General features: G+C 57.1%; 5 protein-coding genes across 5 annotated transcripts; 2 read left to right on the top strand and 3 right to left on the bottom strand.

Annotated features, from left to right (window-relative positions):
* Window positions 1-14: 14 nt before the first annotated feature.
* On the bottom strand, window positions 15-970 carry ACRALDRAFT_1063304 (uncharacterized protein). Its single transcript, XM_071016772.1, has one exon. The coding sequence runs from the start codon at window positions 940-942 to the stop codon at window positions 262-264; it is 681 nt and encodes a 226-aa protein (XP_070873504.1). The 5' UTR covers window positions 943-970; the 3' UTR covers window positions 15-261.
* Window positions 971-1061: 91 nt separating this feature from the next.
* On the top strand, window positions 1062-3021 carry ACRALDRAFT_209848 (uncharacterized protein; the record flags this gene model as incomplete). Its single annotated transcript, XM_071022885.1, has 11 exons — window positions 1062-1115; window positions 1210-1281; window positions 1325-1348; window positions 1413-1645; window positions 1712-1722; window positions 1756-1921; window positions 2001-2066; window positions 2147-2219; window positions 2261-2344; window positions 2391-2965; window positions 3012-3021. 11 exons carry the CDS (start codon window positions 1062-1064, stop codon window positions 3019-3021), a joined length of 1368 nt encoding a protein of 455 aa, XP_070873503.1.
* Window positions 3022-3780: 759 nt separating this feature from the next.
* On the bottom strand, window positions 3781-5091 carry ACRALDRAFT_1019523 (uncharacterized protein; the record flags this gene model as incomplete). The annotated part of the gene is made up of 2 exons (XM_071014743.1): window positions 3781-4952; window positions 5022-5091. Coding segments are annotated over 2 exons (1242 nt in total), but the record flags the coding sequence as incomplete, so codon positions are not given.
* A 1021-nt stretch (window positions 5092-6112) lies between these two features.
* ACRALDRAFT_1042118 (uncharacterized protein) lies at window positions 6113-10597 on the bottom strand. The gene is made up of 5 exons (XM_071015246.1): window positions 10093-10597; window positions 8731-10009; window positions 8591-8662; window positions 8464-8532; window positions 6113-8382 (listed from the first exon to the last, which is right to left on the bottom strand). The coding sequence occupies exons 1-5, from the start codon at window positions 10373-10375 to the stop codon at window positions 6546-6548; spliced, it is 3540 nt and encodes a 1179-aa protein (XP_070873501.1). The 5' UTR covers window positions 10376-10597; the 3' UTR covers window positions 6113-6545.
* Window positions 10598-13308: 2711 nt separating this feature from the next.
* ACRALDRAFT_1049894 (uncharacterized protein) lies at window positions 13309-20746 on the top strand. Its single transcript, XM_071015619.1, has 3 exons — window positions 13309-14105; window positions 14168-20223; window positions 20284-20746. The coding sequence occupies exons 1-3, from the start codon at window positions 13475-13477 to the stop codon at window positions 20338-20340; spliced, it is 6744 nt and encodes a 2247-aa protein (XP_070873500.1). The 5' UTR covers window positions 13309-13474; the 3' UTR covers window positions 20341-20746.
* The last annotated feature ends 188 nt before the right edge of the window (window positions 20747-20934 follow it).

Here is a 20934-nt window from a genome sequence, read left to right as displayed (position 1 = left end):
CCGCCTAGGTACATGCTAAATGAATGCTATATTTTTCCACCAGGCTGGGTTCATGCATGATTCTAAAGCCAGCGCCAGCTCCTAATGCAGAGTCTAATGCAGAGTCTACTATGGTCTATCCTATCCGTCTTGCTTAGCCAAAAGACAAGGAATGCCAGCAACGCTTGACAGGATGAACAAGTGAGGCGACGCAATGGCCACCACACATCGACAAATGCACATACATACACTGACAAGCGTGTGGAGAGGGGACCTCTCCCCTCACAGCTTCTCCCGGATGGCAACAAACAGGGCGTCCGCCTTTGCGAGGACAGTACCGGTCTCGTCCTCGAGGGAGCCGACGACGAAGACCTTGCGGCCGTCGACTCGGTCGATGCGGGCGCGGCAGAGGAAGGTGCCGGGGGCGGGGACGGGGCGGACAAAGGTTGTGAGGAGGGAGGCGGTCATGAAGGGCCGGTTGGGGAGGGCGCCGCGGGCCTTGTTGATGGGGAAGAACATGCCGGTGACCTCGTCGAGGATGGTGGCGACGATGCCGCCGTGGGCGGTGGAGGGGAAGCCGGCGAGGGAGCCGCCTACGGAGACGAGGACTTTGACGCTGCGGATGAGGGGGGCGGGTGCTGGCGTTGCTGGTAGTGTTGTTTCTGGCGGTTCTGTTGATGGTTCCGATGGTGGTGGCTGAGGTGGGGACGTGGAGTTTCTGGACGAGGAAGGGGAAGAAGAAGGGGTGGGCGGAGGCAGGTCGAAAATGGCGAGGAAGGCGGGGATGGTGTCCTTGGTGTTGAAGGTGCGGGAGAAGAGGTAGTCTTCTAGGTTCCGTCCGGAGAGGCGACCCGGGGCCACGTCGATGAGGGTGTCGGCATTGTCCTGGAGGTGGGCTGCGCACCAGGGGATGGACTTGAAGTGGTGGTAGTCCGGGCTGCTGATTGCGTCTTGGGAAGACATGATGGGCGTTGGTGCGGTGAGGGTGGTTAAGGGAAGTGAAGTCTCTTGGGAGATGTTTAAATTTAGCATCTTGGCGTGGGATAAAGTACGTACCTCGGCGGTAGTTGAACCGACATGTGATGGTTACTAATCAGGCCTCGGCAGACGGACCCATCACAGTGGATGTCTGGTCCGTGCGTAATTTAGCGGATGTTTAATTCGGTTACCTAATCACGTATTTACCTACACGTGACAACAACGTACTTCGTAATTGTAGGACGAGGACAGCGGGCGACGAGAAGAATAAACAGGACCATGACAACGACAAGGGCGACGAGACAGCCTTCTAGAGAACCCGATGTCGATCTTATTTAAGATAATAAGCGACTCGGACGCAAAATAGAGGCGCAAAAGCACAAGCACATGCGTTAGAGAAGACGAGGGATACCTGCGCATGACTACCTAGTCCTTGACCCTCCTCCACGTTAAAGCTATATTCTCTCGGTATTCATTTCGTCAAGAGCACGTTACTACTGCCGTACGCCGGCGAGAGGGCAGCTGAAAAGGAATCCACGGACCTAACGGCTGAGGTGCGATCTGTTTTGGATGAGGGCATGGTCCACGACGACCACCCAAGCAACCTGCTTTGGAATCACGAGCGCCGTTGTGGTAGACTTATCCAGGAAGAAGGAGGAGAGACGGTAGGAGGATGGCCTCTTCGAAAGTGATACGCGGAGACGCCGCCCTGATCTAATTTCCGGGAGCCGTCTATACTGCCTTCCTACTCCAGCAAGGAGCTCTGTTCTGGTTTATACCTTACCCTGGCAATAAAAGACTGCCAGGGCGCGTGTCCGAATGCTCCTGTTTCCTCTGTTCATCGTTCATGGTACCTGCCAGGCCCTCCATGCTGCCTCTACATACTTAGGCCCTCCTGCCTCTTGTTCCTTGTTTCATTCTCTTCTCTTTCCCATCCTTTCATCCCTTTGAACTTTCTCGGTAAGTGAACTTGACCTCGTGCGTCTGCCTCTGGCTGCTTCTTTCCATCGTATTCCACGCCGATTCGCATTGTGAACCCAAAGTCAACGAGCGCCCCTGAGCCGGAAAGCCTCAACAGAGCAGCCAAGAGGAAAGGATTACTATCCATGGTGAATATTGCTGTATTCTGTCCCTCTATTTTGATTCTGGCCTCTTATTCTAAGAGGTCGTACTGTATTAAACAAACCAGGTCCGTCGTTCTCCTGCTTTCTCTTACTCTTGCCTTCCCCCTTGATCTACAGCAACAACGGACATGGCATCGAGTGAGATCGATTCAGGTGTATCCTGTACTGAACGTACTTAGTCTCAGGGTCCTCCGACTTCAGATCTCCCCACCGCCCCTTTGCTCTCCCACACTAACAGACATATAACACAACAGTATTCGCCAGTCTAGAGCATCCTATGTCCTTCTCACTGTCACGACCCTGTCCCAGCAATATAACACCTCATCTGCCTCCAAAGCCAACTTACCTCCCATGTCCTACCGCACAGCGCCGGCCGTCCCGGCGCGCTCACCTCTGCGCCAACACCGCACTCCCCTGCCTCCCCCGCCGGCCGACTTCTGGGCGAGAAGCAACCTCGAGGACCCGCCCTCCGAGGCCGAGACGGCGGCTATCAAGGGGGAAAGAGTTCGTGCCGAGCTACGTGCCCTATTCGACAACCGGGTGACTGTCGATGTCAACCGCCCACGGAGTTCATCGTCATCCTATCCTCGGTTTCGCCAACATTCAACGTCGTCGTCGGACCTCCCCCCACTGCGGCGCGCCATATCCCTCGGCTGTGCGAACAATGCTGAATACCACAGTGGCTTGCATCGCATGTCTGACTTCCACTCGTCCTCCGGCGCAAACGTCTCTCCATTGGTTTCCCCGGTTTCATGGAAGGCCCCTAGACTCGTAAACATAGGCGAGAGGAACAGCACGAAGAAGTCTCGGAAGACACGCCTATTCAACCGCAGGCCGGTCATGCGTAAACAGTCCACACCCCGTCTGTATCTCCACCGAGCCAAGTCGGTCCTACACACGCGGCGGCGTATGATCCACGGGTGGTTCAAGGGGATCCTAGGAAGGGACAAGGCAACCAGGTTGCCCCCTTTGGAAAATCGGGATGGTCTCCTCACGAGAAGAAGGGTATCCCGGTACTGGCCAGGAGGTTGAGCCGCTTCTCCTTGAAATCGCGAAAAGGGAGGGGCGCATACAAGTTGAGATAGACGATCCCTATTTGCAGAAACACTTTGGCGCTGAGTGCAACACCAGTGAAGTCATCTTGGTCGGTGTCCATGGCAGGGGCGGCGTTGACGTGAAGAATGGAGGACCATAATGGTCAGTAGCGATAACAGTACGCACCGCCCTGCTTGTTGCAGTGTGATAATACAGAGTAATCTTATGAGGCACGTCCGATCTGTGTAGTGATGAGAAAAAAGGGAAGAGGATGCATCAGATCCTTGGCGGTGGATTCATGCCTTGACCAGGTCTCATATAACCCCGATATGGCATTTCCTTGCGCCCCTATTCTTCCAATTACATCGAAATGCAATGGGAAGGAAGAGAAGATAAAACAGGCCAAGGAGCCCAACGATTATACATTACCGCCCATCTACTAGAGCATATAACGAAAATGTTCTACCGACGTCCTGCGCCGCAGTCTCGATCCTATAAGACCAACTTCCTCCCCTGCTCCATGGTTGTTCTGGTGAGAGGCATCACCCCTGTCGGACTCCGCGCGGTCGAGCCGGAGGTTCAGGCGGCGGAGGTAAACGCGCAAGACCAAGGCCAACACAGCGACGGCCAACATGGCGCACGCGCAGGCGAGCATACCGGGGGCATAGAACGGGGCGTCGCGGTCCGGGTAGAGTCGGGTGCCGATGAGGGGCCCGCACTGCCCCACGAGCTGGAGGAGGGCAAAGCCGGCGCCCCGGCGGGTATCGGAAGGTTGGTTGTTGACGGACCAGGCGATGACGAGGGCGACGACGCTGAAGAAGCCGGCGGCGGCCGGGTAGACGGCGGCGTAGCGCAGCGCGGGGGGCAGGCGGAGGGGTTCGGCCAGGGCGAGGAGGGCGTAGCCGGCGGCGGAGGCGAGGGCGTGGAGAGCGACGGGGTAGGCGCGCGAGCGGCGGCGGTCGGAGAAGGCGGCTGTGGCGAGCACGGAGGCAAAGGCGACGAGGTAGGGCGGGGCGGCGAGGGCTTGGGCGGCGAGGCGGGAGTGGCCCATCTCGGAGAGGATGGTGGGGAGGAAGACGGGGAGGGAGGCGTAGGCCATGTTGGTGAGGAAGAGCATGGCGGCCGTGAGCCAGGCCAAGGGGTCGCGGAGGATTTGGAGGATTTCCCTTGTCTCGAGCGAGCGTTGGGCGACCACGGGCTTTGGGGATGATAAGGACGGCGACGAGGAGGCGGAGGACGGGGAAAAGTGCCGGTCGTGGGTCTTCTCGCGGCGGAGGCGCAGGCGGGCCACCTTGCGCTCCCGCGGGGTGAGGTAGCGGGCGGTCTGGGGCGAGTCGGGGACGACGCGCCAGGCGACGAGGGCGACGAGGACGGAGGGGAAGCCCTCGACGAGGAAGAGGAGGCGCCAGGGGGCGATGGGGCCGGCGCGGGCCAGCTTGACGATCAGCCAGGCGAGGGAGGCGGCGAAGGTGGAGGCGAGGGGCGCGGCGGAGACGAAGAGGGCGGTGCGGAAGGCGAGCTCGTGGCGTTTGTAGAAGAAGGAGAGGTAGAAGGGGACGCCGGTGAAGGCGGCCTCTCCTATGCCGAGGAGGGCGCGGAGGGCGATGAGCATCGGGTAGGAGACGGCGACGGCTTGCAGGGAGGCGATGACGCCCCACGAGAGGACGACGAGGGAGACGTAGATGTGGGCGGGGACGAGGTTCCAGAGGATCGCCATCCATTCGAAGAGGATGTAGGTGATGTAGAAGGCCGTCAGGGCCCATTCGTACCAGCCTTCGCGAGGGGGGTCGGTTTGGAGGTCTTCTTCCATGCCGGCGACACGCGCATTTCCAATGTCTGAAAGAAACGAACCCGTTAATTTGTTGTTACTCTGTAAAGAACCAACTCAAGACGGGGAGAACATACTCGACCTATCCAAAAAGTTCAGCATGTAGAGCAGCGCCATGAAGAGGACAAGCCGCGTGTCGAATTTGCGAACAACAGCCTGCTCCTCGTCGGGGGTGTAGAGCTGAAAGCTGGCAACGGTGCTGCTGACGCTTGCGCGGCGTCCCGGCGCCGATGCCAGCGTCGAATCGGGTCTGATCCAGCCGTCGTTGTCTGGCTGGTCCTCCTTGCTGTCGTCTTGTGCCCTCCCCGATCCCCGCTGTTGCTGCCCCATGCTCTTCATCTCGAATGTCTCGCCCCCATCTGGCTTAATGTCGCTATCAACGTCATTGTTGTCGCTGTCGAGGTCAAAGTCGAGGTCGAAGTCGCTGTCGAGGCTAAATTCGGCCGTGGTCTGCGCAAAGGAGGGCGAGGCGTCGCCTGGACGGACGAAACCCGAACCTGAACCCAAATGCGAGGGTGCCGCCATGATCCAGATTGCCTGGAGCCTGTTTTACATGTACAGGACACCCGGGGTCGGTCGGCTTTCTGGGTATTCCCCGGGCCTCTTTCAGCGACAATGAACGCGTGCGTTTCTTGGGTGGTGTCACCTCGCGGTCCCTGAGCGGCCGAAGGACAAAGACCAGCGATCGCAGGGCCTCATGTCTCTCTCTCCTGGGCTATAGGAGAAGAGATCTCGGTGCGTGACGAGACGACGAGTAAAACTTGCGGGTGTGCAACTTGGACGCGATCAGTCTCGAGGTCTGCAGTTGAGGTTATCTAGCAAATATTCCAGCCTTGTCGCGTCGTTGGATTACTCCAAGCTCTCTATTTCCTAGCTTCTCATTGGTTCGCTACTGTAGACGTTTAAGCCAATGAAAGCCGACGATGATTTCCGGGTACGAAAAACGGCTCGCGGGATGATGTCATGCCGAACTATGTAGGTACTTAGAACGGTACTTTGGAGCCGACATCGGCGTATCTACGGCGAAGATACCAAGTACCGAACATCGTCAAGGGGTCGGTCTGGAGTGCGCAATGAGGATACAGACTGGATAAGGCCAATTTGGAACACACGCCATGGCAGAGAATCATTCTACCAGCATAGGACACTCACTTGCACTGACATTGTTGGGCCTCCACTCCATATATTAGCGATTCAACGCCGCGCCCATGCGAATCCGCCATGCGCGAGCACCAAGATGATCTTCTAAATAGCGCACCAAGGTACGATAAAACACAGATGGCAACGAACAAATAAGCCACCAAGCCGATGGTCCCTTTTCCACAGCCATATCCAACCGCTGCTGGTGGCAGAGCAGTGCTAATTCCGCCCAATGCGATGCGATGCGTGCAAACCCTCTCAAGACAACCTCGGCAACGTCATGTCCCCGTTCCCTTGGAAAGACGCAGCCAGACGCCTCCCCATGCCAGAAAAAAACGCCGCATATGACAACCCTTCCTTGACATGTCGAGCACGTACAGAGGCCGAGGGATACCTTTTCCCAAACAATGTACAATGCGTTCCCACGCCCCGTCAGCGCCGACCCCGGCGATGCGCGCCATTCAAAACGAGCTTCCCTTCTTCGTGAAATCCTCGTCGCCGCCTCGCTCGTCCTCCGAGCTGGACGAACCAGCCAGCCCTTTTCCTTTCCTCCTAGCTTTCGTCATCACCAGGCTGGCCGGTTCCTTCATACTCTTCCGGCTACCCGGTCGCTTGCCAGTCGACCTTCTCCACAGCCTCGGCCGGCTCTGGTTTTCCCCCCTCCGCCGCTCGCCCCCGGCCACTTCGATGGTCGCCGCCGCCCCCCGCAGCTCCTCGCCGAACGAGTTGCGCCTCGTCGGCGGCGCCGTCGAGCCCGCGGTGCTCTTGAGCTCGCGCAGCTCGCGCGCCACATCCGCCATGCTCTCTTCCAGCGTCTTCATCCGCGCCAGCACGAGACGGCCCATGCGGTCTCGGTCTGCCGCATCGATCGCCGGAAGCCCGAACCGGGAATCCTTCATCAGCGCCATGGCCATTTGCGTCTGGAAGCTGGATGGCAACCCGGCCGTCGGGTCATTGGCCGCCCCGGCCAGCAGATGGGTGTTGTCTGACATGGTGCTGACGTCGACCGAGGAGAGTCTCCGCGCGCCTCCGAGCCGCTGACGTGGCTCCAACGGCGCCGCCAGGGCTGGATTGGGCGCCGTATGTGCCATCTCCCTCGGTGGCACCAGGGGCCGCGTCTTCGACGTGGTCATGTACAATCGACGCCGCGGCGAACGCTGGCGGCTCCCCGAAGGCGTCCCAACCACCGACGCCCGAGCACTCAACGGCCGCGAACGCGCCGGTGTTGTCGTGTGTTCAATCGGGGACGCCGACGATGTGCTGACGTCGCGCCGATGATTCTGCGGAGCGTATAGGATCGTGTTCGTCGACAGTGTTCGGCTGTGCAAGCCCAACCGCCGTGGATTCCCTGAACGGGGCGACACTCCTGGTGTCTTACTGCTCGATACGTCCTGGGAGGACGCAGATACTGCCGCCGGGGGAAACCGAGCCGATACGGGTGTCGTGAAGTAGTCCATTTCCTGCGCCTGCAAGTCCCTGCCGTTATTCTGATCCTCCCCCGTATTCGTAGCCGCATCCTCTTCTTCCTCGTCGTTCGTCACCAATTCGTCGTCTCCGTCTGCGTCGGCGTCGGTATGGTCTCGCAACTCGTCATCCCTCGTCGGTCGAAATACGTGACTCCGAGACCAAGATCCCCGCGGCGCATTGCTCTGTGACATCAAGTCTGCAGGGTCGCTCGCCGCCGACCGAACATCCGAGAACTGTCGGGATCGCCCGGGCCCGAAGCCCCGGTTCGTGCTGAGCCTCCGCTGCCAGTCTGATTCAGGACCCCCGCTATCGAGCGTCGGCCAGTCGCGAGGGTGAGGCGACCCTCCGGCTTCATCGTGCTGGTCCATCCAGCTTCGAATGGCGTTCTGCGTCTTCCTCCGCTCGTTCCGCCTCTGGCTCCGCAAAGTGTTGAGGCCGGGTCCCCTGCGGAACACCTCTTCAAGGGCATGGTCCTTCTGGAAGCCAACCGTGGATTCCTCTCGAACACGCGCGTTGGGACTAAACAGTGCCGTCCGACTGGAAGGGTCCGCAAACGAAATCCACCTGCTGCGACCACGACCTGGGTTCTCGACGAGGTCGGTCGGCTCGAACATGGACGGTGCTAGCCAGTACCTCTCATACAAGTAGATGCAAAAGAGGAGAGGGAAGTGCGTGGCCTTGATAATCGTCCTATTCAGGTAAACGAAGTGCCTCAGTGGCAAGAAGTATCGAAGGGGCATGAGAAGCCACGCAAAAATGTTTCCGGGCGCCACGTAGGAGAACAGAGCGTCATTCTTTACCATGGAAATGGTATTAACAGCGAACAGGAACCTGGACACCGGTCAGCATACAATGTGCGAGCCGGGGGAGTATAAGACCATGAGACGGCAGAGAAAACCAGGGAAAACATACTGGTGCTCTTCCGTGGCATTGGATGCTATCTTCATGAACGAGTTGGTCAGGACCGTAATGAGAATGGTGCTATCAAGGCGTGTGAGCATTCGGAAAAGAGACCAAGTGAGAGTACTCCGCCACTTACACTACGACGAAATGACAGATGATGAGGAAGAGTGCCATCATCGCCTTCTCGAGGATGCTATACGTTGGCCAGCTGTGATCGCTTCAGTTAGTTGCTAGCCAGGACTAGGTCGGTGAAAATGACGAAGAACAGCAACTCACACGCTCCACGCGGCGGGCGTAAAACCCATGAGGATCTGGAATATCTTATACGCCACCTCCGAAGCCTCTGTGCGATTCCTGGCCAGGGTGAAAAATACAAAGAAGCCACTGCAAGCTACCAGCACGACGATCAGCACAGCTGCGAGGTCCGCAGCCATGAGTCGAAAGGCGATCAGCAGCTGAGAGAAGTACTGATAGTGGTCCAGGACGCTGAAGATGCGCGGCAGGAGGAGGATGGCGTTGGCAGCCAGTACATCATACGCCAGGTCGTTCCAATGCTTAGGGTCAACGAGAAATACGCCATAAACACGCATGCAGTAGTATATAATCAGGAGAACCAGGATGCCGAGGTCGAAAATGTTCCAGAAGCTCATGATGTAGAGCGAGAATCCCTTTTGGTTGAAACCAACGAGCTCGTCCAACATGAAGCCGGCGGACCAGAACCAGAAAATCAACTCCAGGGAGGTGATGCGCGTAGATCTCTGGGCGAGCACGGCCAGGAAGAGGCCAATCAGGACCAGGAGGGACAGCGTGGAGAGGAAGAACCTGTACCGGGGAACACGAAGACGCGACAATTTGAAGAGAGAAGCATTGCGCGGGTCATACAGGATCACGGTCCTTCTATCACCGCCGTGGGACGCGGCGTCTCGGCCCTGGGATTGGGTTCCGAGGAGTGGGGTCCTGGAATCGGGCTTGCTTGGATAAACAGGCGTCGACGGCGGGAGACGGTGCAAGGTGTCTGCAGAGGAGTAAAAGGAGATGGCACCTTTCCAGATGGCTTCCAGCTGCTGCACGACGAGCGGGTGCGCAACAAAGCGCTTAGCCGAGGCGCGTATGGCAACCTCGAGAGTCGACGTCCTCAAGGCAGTGAGCCCGGCTCTGACCTTGGAATCCGTCTGGGCGTTGGCAGGAGGGAGGCTGGCTCCGGCGCGGCCCTGGAGCGGGTAAAAGTCATAGGACAGGGCGTCGATCAGTTCCCGGGTCGTGTATTCCTTTAGGAGTTTCAGGGCGAGCAATTCGCAAACAATCGCCCGGGTTATGCTCGTACCGGCATTGCCGGGAAACAGCTGACCTTCCTTCTGGAACTGCAGGCAGTTTGCCATGAGGGCATACAGGGTGGCTCTCGAGAAGTGCTGGGTCCGGATCTGCTGCAGCATAGGCTTCACTAAGAATTGAGATACCTGGGGCGAGCGAAGCTGTTCCCATGTGAGAGTCGTTTCGGTGCGTGCCTGGACGATGATACGGATCGCGTGGGTGATGTTGTAGACGGGCAGCGAGTCTGGGACGCCGGGAGGGTGGACAGGTTAGCATGCGGGTGAAAAGAAAAGTCATTACTTCCTCGAGGAGAAGGGAAAAGTTTACCCAGGTATGCGGCGGAGAAAAGAGGGACAACGGGCATGGAGCGGCGAACTCCATCCTCTTCATTCGGATCTGGCTCCTCATCCTGATGTAGGCCTATTCCCGGCTCGTTCGAGTCTTCGTCTTCGTCGTCGTCATCGGCTTCGGTGAAATCTGCTGTAGCGTGTCGGAGCGGGGGAGGACGTGCCGTGAAGGCCGGGGCGTTCGTCGCTTGGGACGGGGGGACGCGATCGCGGTCAACTAGGCGGCGGCCGCTATGCCTAGGGCGAAGCAACGAGGAGAACATCTTGTCGAACTTGCAGATGCAGCTCTCGGCCTCGTTTAACCGTCTGTCGTGGAACGTCACAGCGCCGCCATGGAAACCGTGGGGAGGCGGAAACGGAACCAAAAAGGGGGGGCGGGAGAAATCGGTGGAATCGAATCGGGATCAGCAATGAACCACCGAGACAGGGCGCAACGGGCGACGCGAGGCGATATCCAAGGGCGACAAGGCGAGGGGAAAGAAATGACGAGAAGGACGGAGGGGAAAGAAGGAGGAGTAGGAGATTCACCTAGTACGTGTAAAAGGAGCTGATAAGCAAAGGGGGCAAGTGCGGCAGAAAAACGTGGGTGGTACGGGCACGGTACGTAACTACGGTAAGACAAGATATCGACTTTTGGGCCCCCTGAACCCTGGTCTTTACGCCGTCGTCCGTGCTGATCCCAGCAATGCCGCTAACGAGTACAGCGTACTTACCTAGCACCAACAGGTACCAGTACAGTGCCTTGCAGAGTTGGATAAACTAGGTAACGAGAGGAAGTACACAAAGTGAAGAGAACAGAAAACCGAGCATACAATGTACGAAGTACCACCCACGGTACTGTGAGATGGTTTGTAGCAAGTAACGTATTCTGTACCAGCTAGTATACCTTGTTGCTTTTTGGCGTGCAGCATCATGCGGGTTGCTCGAGTCTGGTGATCCGCCTGAAGCGCGACGCAAGGCGGCCCCAATCCCAAGGCAAGGAGCTACGGTGTACACCTGACTCAGTACTCAATATGCACGATGCCATGCCGTGTGCTTAGGAGCTAGCTTATCGCGGCAGTGGATCTGCATCGAGTTCCCAGAAGGTCCCAATGAACGCCATCGAGTTACCTAGCAGTACGTATACATACAACGCAAGTAGGTACTGTACATACCACATACGATGTATGTATGTACCTACACCCCGTTATGTTGGTCGAGCGCAGGTTGTGGACAACATCTTCTCCAGTCAGATATAAGATATGGAGCTCTCCTGGCCAACGTGGTAATGAACTCCATACTGACGTACGAAGTAGTGGACTAGTTACTTTGTATGCACCAGAAGATGAATAAGGTCTGGACTGCTGGAATGCGAGTGGCTTTGAACCGTACAACGTACAACGTAGACCACGACGTTTCAGTTTTGACCTCCACTTATCCGTTAATCAGCATCGACTCCACCGGCGTTCTTTTTACCAGGCATATACTTCGTAACACACGCCGTAGTCTGCGTCGTCCACTTCATTTTATACGCCGATACCTGCCAACCATTCTCAGGTGCTCCTGGTATACATACTATCAACTGCTGCCATGATGCTGCTAGTTTCGTGTGCAGCGAGACAGTGACCTTGTACGTGCAAAGTACCACTTGGTTTGTTCACGCAGGTAAATATTGTAGATATCTAGCTAGGTACCTCTGAACCATTCAAGGCCTTGCATAAAACATACTGGATTACCTAACCCTCTCCCCACTCTTGTCCAGGAATGGGGGAAACATTTCCCAGACAGCATGGTAGCGTGAGACAGCTGGAGCGGAATCTGGGGTAAAGAAATGGTAGAAACAAAAATACGACCCTCCTGAACACACGGCGGATGAAGCATCAATACCTACCATTGACCAAGTAAGAGGGGGATTCGCGCCTCGGAAGTTGGAAAGACATTGTTCGCGTGCATCCCCGCCATCGTCCACTGTGACCATGGAGCGACCACCCCACACAGCTACCAGCTCTGGATTTCTACTGCAGCCACCGCAAACTACGAGTGCGACATTGAACACGACCGCCACTATGGAACGGGGCCTCTTGATTGGTGAACTTATTCACCGCCTCTGCGATGCCCGATACATCACTATTTTCGTTTCATCTTCCCTGGCCAAAGATACTTGGAATTGCTTTGCAATCGGGCCGTGGGGGTCACTGCATCACATCTTTATTAACCCGCAATACTAATGTTGCATGTAGCTCAGAACATCGTTACTGTCGCGCCCTATATCATTGCATCGAGCGTGCCACCATCACATGGCGACTTATTCGTATATATTCCGAGGTAAAGAGATACATTGCATATGGATGGGCTGGTATACTCTACCTGCTACATAACAGATTATACTTGATTTTCCCAGCCACCTCATGTATTCAGGCTATAGTAGAAACCACGGTGGTGCTTTTAAGGGCTCATGATATCTAGGTACGTACATACGAATACTGACACGGAGCCTTTTCGTTGACTCCATGCCACCGAGACATTTGTACCCCTCGGGAAATTCGAGGCACTCATGATTCGAGGCACCCATGGTACGGTACACCGAGGCGACCGTGCTCGTACAGTCTGCTGCATTTGGGGACTTGTTCCTCAGACGACGCAAGGTGTCCGTAACACATTCAGCTATTCCAAAGTACTTCTTTGCCACTCTCTAGACTCGGAACCATTCTTCTCAAGTGGTCCCAGACAAAAAGCCTACTTGTGGACGTACTCCGTCTGAATGCAAAATGCCAAGTGATGTATCTACATCATAGGTACGAATACGTACAGCGCAGGTTGTACCTATCGCTTATGGAAGGTACATCTTGGTATATGCCCCACGAAAAAAGGTGTGGCCGTCCCGATTGGTCGCCTGTCAGAGCTCTCGTCCAATCATAATCAATGATCACAAAGACTTCACGAACCACCGAACGCGACGACTCAGTGGACCTGGAATTGGCCAATCCCCAAGGTACAACACGCTAACAACTGCCGCTAACGGAGGGGCCAGGCGAAGCCGCAAAGGCGGCCACTGGGGGAAAGAGAAAAAAAAAAAAAAAAAACGAGGAGTAAAAAAATAAAAAAAGTTTTTGAATGACCTCGTTTTTGACCCCTCCTTTCCTCTCTTCCTTCCTCCTTCTTTTCCTCCTCCTTCTTCACAATGAGCGTCTGAACCCTTGCCGCTGTCTTCCCCCGATCTCTGCCCGCAGATGATCCCTGGGAAGTTCAGGATCTAATACACTACCGAGACAACCCTTGTCGAGGTCTCCCCTCTTTTCTTCTCAATCTTCTAGCTCGTCATTCTGTCTGCCATTATATCCCTTGGATCGACTTCCGACTTTCACACCGGCTAGCCGACCACCATGGCGGGCAAAATCTACCCTCCCGCCTCGTCACGCCTCGCCGACGTCAACGGCGGCGGTAAGAGCGATGACGAGCCTCTCATGTGCCTCGAGCTTCCCGACGGCTCCGTCTACCAAGGGTACAGCTTTGGTGCCCCCAAGAGCATCGCTGGCGAACTGGTCTTCCAGACCGGCATGGTGGGATACCCAGAGTCGCTCACAGACCCCTCCTACCGCGGCCTGATCATGGTCATCACCTTCCCCCTTGTCGGCAACTACGGCGTCCCCTCGCGCGAGACCATGGACGAGCTCCTTGGCGACCTCCCCGCCTATTTCGAGTCGTCCCAGATCCAGGTGGCTGGCCTCGTTGCCGCCACCTACTCGGGCGAGGACTACTCCCACTTCCTTGCCGAGTCCTCTCTCGGCACCTGGCTCAAGGAACAGGACATCCCGGCCATCTATGGCGTCGACACGCGAGCCCTGACCAAGCGTATTCGGATGGAGGGCAGCATGCTCGGCCGCCTGCGCCTCCAGACCAACAAGTCGTCCCAGCCCGATGGCGAAGTAGACGGCGTCAAACCCCACGCCCAGGTCCCAGAATTCGAAACAGTAGATTGGTTCGACCCGAACCAGAAGAACCTCGTAGCAGAGGGTGAGTTCCCGCGGGCTCACGTCCTCCGGCGAATAACTTTCGTACTCATTGTTCCTCTTTAGTATCCTCCAAGGCTCTCAAGCTCTACAAGCCTCCACCGAGCGTTGCGCTAAAGAAGCACCCGTCCGGCCGAACGATTCGAGTCCTCTGTCTGGACGTCGGCATGAAGTACAGCCAGCTCAGGTGCTTCCTGAAGCGCGGTGTTGAAGTCCTCGTATGCCCATGGGATTATGACATTGTAAATGCTATTGACGAAGAATATGATGGTCTCTTTGTGTCCAACGGCCCCGGCGATCCCGCCGTGCTGGACGTCACCACCAAGCACATCGCTGCCCTTATGGAGAAGAACAAGGTTCCCATCTTCGGCATCTGTCTGGGTCACCAGCTCCTGGCCCGCGCTTCCGGTGCCCGGACCAAGAAGATGAAGTTTGGCAATCGCGGCGAGAACATCCCCTGCACGAGCATGGTCTCTGGAAAGTGTCACATCACGTCTCAGAACCATGGCTTCGCCGTGGACGCTGCCACTCTCCAGGAAGGCTGGCAGGAACTCTTCGTCAACGCCAACGACGGCAGCAACGAGGGTATCATGCACAGCTCGAAGCCCTTCTTCAGCGTCCAGTTCCATCCCGAGAGCGCACCGGGTCCGCGCGACACCGAGTACATCTTTGACGTCTTCATCCAAACCATGTCCGACTGTGCTTCGGACCCAGCGGCGCTCGACCGCCCCGTCTCCTTCCCCGGTGGCACCGTCGAGGAGAACAATCGCCTCCACCCCCGCGTGTCTGTCCGAAAAGTCCTTGTGCTGGGCAGTGGTGGCCTCAGTATCGGTCAAGCTGGAGAGTTCGATTACTCCGGCAGCCAGGCCATCAAGGCCCTCAAGGAAGAGGGCATCTATACCGTCTTGATCAACCCCAACATTGCCACCATTCAGACGTCCAAGGGTCTTGCCGACAAGGTCTACTTCCTCCCCGTCAATGCCGACTTTGTGCGCAAGGTCATCTTGTACGAGCGGCCTGATGCCATCTACGTCACCTTTGGTGGACAGACTGCCCTGCAAGTCGGCATCCAGCTGAAGGATGAGTTTGAGGAGCTCGGCGTCAAGGTCCTCGGTACTCCCATCGAGACCATCATCACCACCGAGGACCGCGAGCTCTTCGCTCGCAGCATGGACTCCATCGGAGAGAAGTGCGCCAAGTCGGCGTCCGCGAGTACCGTGGATGAGGCCATGTCTGTCGTCAAGGGCATCGGCTTCCCCGTTATCGTCCGAGCTGCGTATGCCCTCGGTGGCCTCGGCAGTGGATTCGCGAACAACGAGGCCGAGCTTCTCGACCTCTGCAACAAGGCCTTCGCAGCCAGCCCCCAGGTCCTGATTGAGCGCAGTATGAAGGGCTGGAAGGAAATCGAATATGAAGTCGTCCGGGACGCCCAAGATAACTGCATCACGGTCTGCAATATGGAGAACTTCGATCCCTTGGGTATTCATACCGGCGACTCGATCGTCGTCGCGCCTTCGCAGACTCTGTCCGACGAGGATTACAACATGCTTCGAACCACCGCCGTCAATGTTATTCGACACTTGGGCGTTGTGGGCGAGTGCAACATCCAATATGCCCTGAACCCCTTCTCCAGGGAGTACTGCATCATCGAAGTGAACGCGCGCTTGTCCCGATCGTCAGCCCTTGCCTCGAAGGCAACCGGATATCCGCTCGCCTTTATTGCTGCTAAGCTGGGTCTGGGAATTCCTCTCAAGGATATCGCCAACACCGTCACCGAGGTCACTTGCGCCTGCTTCGAGCCTTCCCTCGATTACGTGGTTGTCAAGATGCCCCGCTGGGACCTCAAGAAGTTCACCCGAGTCTCCACCCAGCTGGGCTCGTCCATGAAGAGTGTTGGCGAAGTAATGAGTATTGGTCGAACCTTCGAAGAGGCCATCCAAAAGGCTATTCGGTCCATCGACTTCCACAATCTCGGCTTCGGCAAGACCCCGGCTCTCATGTCGATCGACGACGAACTCCAGACCCCGTCCGACCAGAGACTGTTCGCCATCGCCAACGCCATGCACTCCGGCTACACCGTGGATAAGATCTGGGAACTGACCAAGATTGACAAATGGTTCCTCAACAAGCTGATGGGGCTCACCAACTTTGCCAAGTCCATGGTGAACTACAATACCGAGCAAATCTCGCAGCGTCCGGACCTTCTCCTCCAGGCGAAGAGGCTTGGTTACTCGGATATGCAGCTTGCCGATTTCTGGAGCACCAACGAGATGGGCATCCGCAAGATGAGGGAAGAGTTCGGGATCATGCCGTTCGTGAAGCAGATCGATACGGTCGCCGCCGAGTTCCCTGCGGTTACCAACTACCTATACCTGACGTACAACGCCTCCGAGAGCGACATCACGTTTGATGACCATGGCGTGATGGTCTTGGGCTCGGGCGTGTACCGTATTGGCTCGTCCGTTGAATTCGACTGGTGCTCTGTCCGTGCCATCCGCACCCTTCGACAAACCGGCCACAAGACCATCATGGTCAACTATAACCCTGAAACCGTGAGCACCGACTACGACGAGGCCGATAGACTTTACTTTGAGAACATCAACCTCGAGACCGTGTCCGATATCTACGCCTTGGAGGGTGCCAGCGGCGTTTTGGGTGCCATGGGTGGTCAGACTCCCAACAACATCGCCCTCCCTCTGTTCCGTTCCGGGGTCAAGGTGCTTGGCACGTCTCCCGAGATGATTGATACCGCGGAAAATCGGTACAAGTTTTCGCGCATGTTGGACACGATCGGGGTCGACCAGCCGGCGTGGAAGGAGAACAGCAGTCTCGAAGATGCCAAGAAGTTCTGCAACGACATCTCGTACCCCGTCCTTGTCCGGCCGTCTTATGTCCTCTCCGGCGCGGCCATGAACACTGTCTATTCGGAGCGTGATCTTGAGAGCTACCTCCAGCAGGCCGTCGCCGTGTCGCGAGAGTACCCCGTCGTCATCACCAAGTACATCGAAAACGCCAAGGAAATCGAAATGGACGCCGTCGCGAAGGACGGCGTGGTCGTGGGACACTTTATTTCCGAGCACGTCGAGAATGCCGGTGTGCACTCGGGTGATGCGACGCTCATCGCCCCGCCGCAGGATCTGGAGCAACAGACCATCGAGAGGATCGAGGAGGCCACTCGCAAGATTGCTGCCGCGCTCAACGTGACCGGTCCTTTCAACATTCAGTTCATCGCCAAGGATAACGACATCAAGGTCATCGAGTGCAACGTCCGAGCATCTCGTTCTACTCCCTTCGTCTCGAAGGTTATGGGCGTGGATCTCATCGAGATGGCGACCAAGGCGATCATGGGATCTCCTTTCGTCGAGTACCCTCCCACCACTCTCCCGCCCGACTGCGTTGGCGTCAAGGTCCCCCAGTTCAGCTTCTCCCGTCTCTCGGGGGCCGACCCCGTCCTCGGTGTCGAAATGGCGTCGACGGGTGAGGTCGCGTGCTTTGGTGCCGACAAGTACGAAGCGTATCTCAAGGCATTGCTGTCGTCCGGCTTCAAGATTCCCAAGGCCAACATCCTACTCTCCATCGGCTCCTACAAGGACAAGAAGGAGATGCTGCCTTCGGTGGAGAAACTGCAAAAGTTGGGCTACAAGCTATTCGCGACGGCCGGCACGGCCGACTTTTTGCAGGAGCATAACATTCCGGTCCAGTATCTGGAAGTCCTGCAAAGCGAGCAGGGAGACCAGCGGTCCGAGTTCTCGCTGACGCACCACCTGTCCAAGAACACCATCGATCTTTACATTAACCTGCCGTCCAACAACAAGTACCGCCGTCCAGCCAACTACGTGAGCAAGGGATATCAAACCAGACGCATGGCGGTCGACTACCAGATCCCGCTGGTGACCAACGTCAAGAACGCCAAGCTCCTCGTCGAAGCTCTCGCTCGCCACTTTGACCTTGACGTGGGAAGCCGTGATTTCCAGACCAGCCATGTCACCGCCTGCCTGCCAGGCTTGATCAACGTGGCCGCATTTGTTCCGGGCATCGCATCGGCCGGCACCAAGGATATGAAGACGGTGACCGAGGCGTCGCTGCTGGCCGGCTTCACCATGATCCGCATCATGCCCGTGGGCGTCGAGGGCTCTGTGACGGACGCGCTTACTCTGAAGGTGGCCCAGCAGAACGCCAAGGGTGTTGGCTACTGCGACTACAACTTTTCTGTCTCGGCGACCTCGGACAACGCCGACCAGATCAGCCAGGTGGTGGGTGAGGTTGGGTCGCTCTTCATCCCGTTCAACCACCTCTCGGGCAACATCAACAAGGTCGCGGCGGTGACGGCGCATTTCGACAAGTGGCCGACACACAAGCCCATTGTCACAGATGCCAAACTCACGGACCTGGCGTCTCTCCTGCTTCTCGCCAGCCTCCACAACCGCCGCATCCACGTCACGTCGGTCTCTACCAAGGACGACATCAAGTTGATTGCGCTCAGCAAGGCCAAGGGCCTGAAGGTGACGTGCGACGTGTCCATCTACTCCCTGTACCTCTCTCAGAAGGACTACCCCGGCTGCTGCTTGCTTCCCACGGCGGAGGACCAGGAGGCTCTCTGGGACAACCTCGCCAACATCGACGTGTTCTCCGTCGGTAGCCTGCCGTATCAACTGGCCAGCTCGTTGGGCAAGACGGCGAACGCGGCCGTCGGCATTGCCGATGCGCTGCCGCTGCTTCTGACTTCGGTGACGGAGGGTCGCCTCACTATTGGCGACATCCAAGCGCGGCTGTACGACAATCCCAAGGAGATTTTCGAATTGCACGAGCAGGTTGGGTCTGCGGTTCAGGTCGAGATTGATCGGTCGTACAAGGTGTCCGAGGCGGCTGGCTGGACTCCCTTCGCCGGCAAGACGATGCGCGGATCGGTGCAGAGGGTGATGATCCAGGGCAAGACGGTCTGCCTCGATGGCGAATTGCAGCCGGAGCAGCCGATGGGGGTTGACATGTCCAGCCACGGTGCATTCGCGACGACGCCCATGTCCCCGGTCATGAAGCCGGCGGCGGCGTCGACGTCGATTTCTCAGCAGCTGGAGGCGTCGTCGCCTCACGACCGTCGAATGTCGATGCTGGGAGGCTCGCGGCCGGCGAAGCTGCGCGAGCTGGTGGCTGTTCAGGGCGGCAGCAAAGGGTTTTTGGGATTCGAGGAGCCCGCGTCGCCCATTCCGTTGCAGCCAGCGCTCGGGTCGCAGCTGCACGATCTTCTCGCACAGCCTTCGTCCTGGAGGCATCAGAGCGTGCTGTCGGTAACGCAGTACACGCGCGCCGACCTGCATCACCTCTTTACGGTGGCGCAGGAAATGCGGCGGGGTGTCCAGCGCGAGGGCGTGCTGTCTGTCCTTCGCGGACGGGTGCTCTGCACTCTGTTCTACGAACCGTCGACGAGGACGTCTGCCTCGTTCGACGCTGCGATGCAGAGGCTCGGGGGCAGGACGGTGGTGATCACGACGTCGCACTCGTCTGTCCAAAAGGGCGAGACGCTGCAGGACACGCTGCGTACGCTGGGGTGCTACGGCGATGCGGTGGTTCTTCGTCACCCCGACGAGACCAGCGTCGACGTGGCGAGGCGACACGCTTCGGTCCCGGTGATCAACGGGGGCAACGGCAGCAAGGAGCACCCGACGCAGGCGTTCCTCGACCTCTTCACGATCCGCGAGGAGCTGGGCACGGTGCAGAACCTGACCATCACGTTCCTGGGCGACCTGCTGTACGGCCGGCCGGTGCACTCGCTGATCTACCTCCTCCGCGACTACGGTGTGCGGGTGCAGCTCGTGTCGCCCAAGGCGCTCGCGCTGCCCGAGGAGGTGCGGCGGTTCCTGCGGGAGTCGGGCCAGCTGGTGTGCGAATCGGAGACGCTGACGGACGAGATCCTGGCGCAGAGCGACGTTCTCTACTGCACGCGGGTGCAGAAGGAGAGGTTCCCGTCGGTGGAGGAGTACGAGAGGGTGAAGGACTCGTACCGGGTGGACAACAAGACGCTCCGGGCGGCGAAGAAGGACATGTGCATCCTGCACCCGCTGCCCCGGAACGACGAGATTGCGCAGGAGGTGGACACGGACCCTCGGGCGGCGTATTTCCGACAGGTATGGTCATTCCAAAGCCCTCAGTCACGATGGAGAGTTTTGCTAACACGTTGGTGATAGATGCGGTACGGTCTGTATTGCCGGATGGCACTACTGGCACTGGTCATGGCGCCTTGAGGATGGGATCGTTTATTGATTATTTGGGCATTTGATGGGCGACGTGGGGAGGAATGCGAGATTATGGAAAAATGAACTGAAAAGTTGTAGATGGTTGCGTTTGCTTGGACGGTTTTTTGTTTGCCCTTTGGGAGTCGCATGCGAATTCAAGTAGCATAGCGCAACGTATAACACCCGCAAGCTAAACGGCATATTATGGCATTTGGGGTGTCTATATTCATCATAGAGAGAGATCAGCTCAGGCAGAGTCAGTATTCTTTCTTTTGACTTAAAGGGGTCTTGATGTGACAGTCAAGATGTGCGTTCTTGATTATGTTGGTGGATTGTGTTGGATAGGCATTTGATGTTAGTATTAGATACCCAGCGTTGTTTTATACATGTATTCCCCTTTATATGTACGTCTATGTATGGTTTTGAGGTGAAATTTGTTTTATTTTCACAGGTAAGATGTCTGTAGTTGGTGATATCCTGTATGTCCAGTCGAGGCTCGCATGTGATGTTTGTGCTTACTCAGCCAGTTGAGGCTGTAAGTCTCACCGAAATGCAATCGGTCACATCCAGAAAGTCAACCCCGAGATGTCCGATGTCGCCCAA

Source organism: Sodiomyces alcalophilus, assembly GCF_042370955.1.
Source record: "Sodiomyces alcalophilus JCM 7366 unplaced genomic scaffold ACRALscaffold_6, whole genome shotgun sequence".
In the NCBI taxonomy this organism is placed as follows: domain Eukaryota; kingdom Fungi; phylum Ascomycota; class Sordariomycetes; order Glomerellales; family Plectosphaerellaceae; genus Sodiomyces; species Sodiomyces alcalophilus.
This window is presented reverse-complemented; position numbering and strand designations above follow the sequence as displayed.

Excerpts from the sequence above, each read along its gene's own strand:
- ACRALDRAFT_1063304 (XM_071016772.1), bottom strand. The coding sequence starts at position 942 with ATGTCTTCCCAAGACGCAATCAGCAGCCCGGACTACCACCACTTCAAG.
- ACRALDRAFT_1042118 (XM_071015246.1), bottom strand. The coding sequence starts at position 10,375 with ATGTTCTCCTCGTTGCTTCGCCCTAGGCATAGCGGCCGCCGCCTAGTT. Across the intron at positions 10,010-10,092 it reads TTTCTCCGCCGCATACCTGG|ACTCGCTGCCCGTCTACAAC; the intron begins GTAAACTTTTCC and ends CCGGCGTCCCAG. Across the intron at positions 8,533-8,590 it reads ATCTGTCATTTCGTCGTAGT|CACCATTCTCATTACGGTCC; the intron begins GTAAGTGGCGGA and ends ACGCCTTGATAG.
- ACRALDRAFT_1049894 (XM_071015619.1), top strand. The coding sequence starts at position 13,475 with ATGGCGGGCAAAATCTACCCTCCCGCCTCGTCACGCCTCGCCGACGTC. Across the intron at positions 14,106-14,167 it reads GAAGAACCTCGTAGCAGAGG|TATCCTCCAAGGCTCTCAAG; the intron begins GTGAGTTCCCGC and ends GTTCCTCTTTAG. Across the intron at positions 20,224-20,283 it reads GGGCGGCGTATTTCCGACAG|ATGCGGTACGGTCTGTATTG; the intron begins GTATGGTCATTC and ends CGTTGGTGATAG.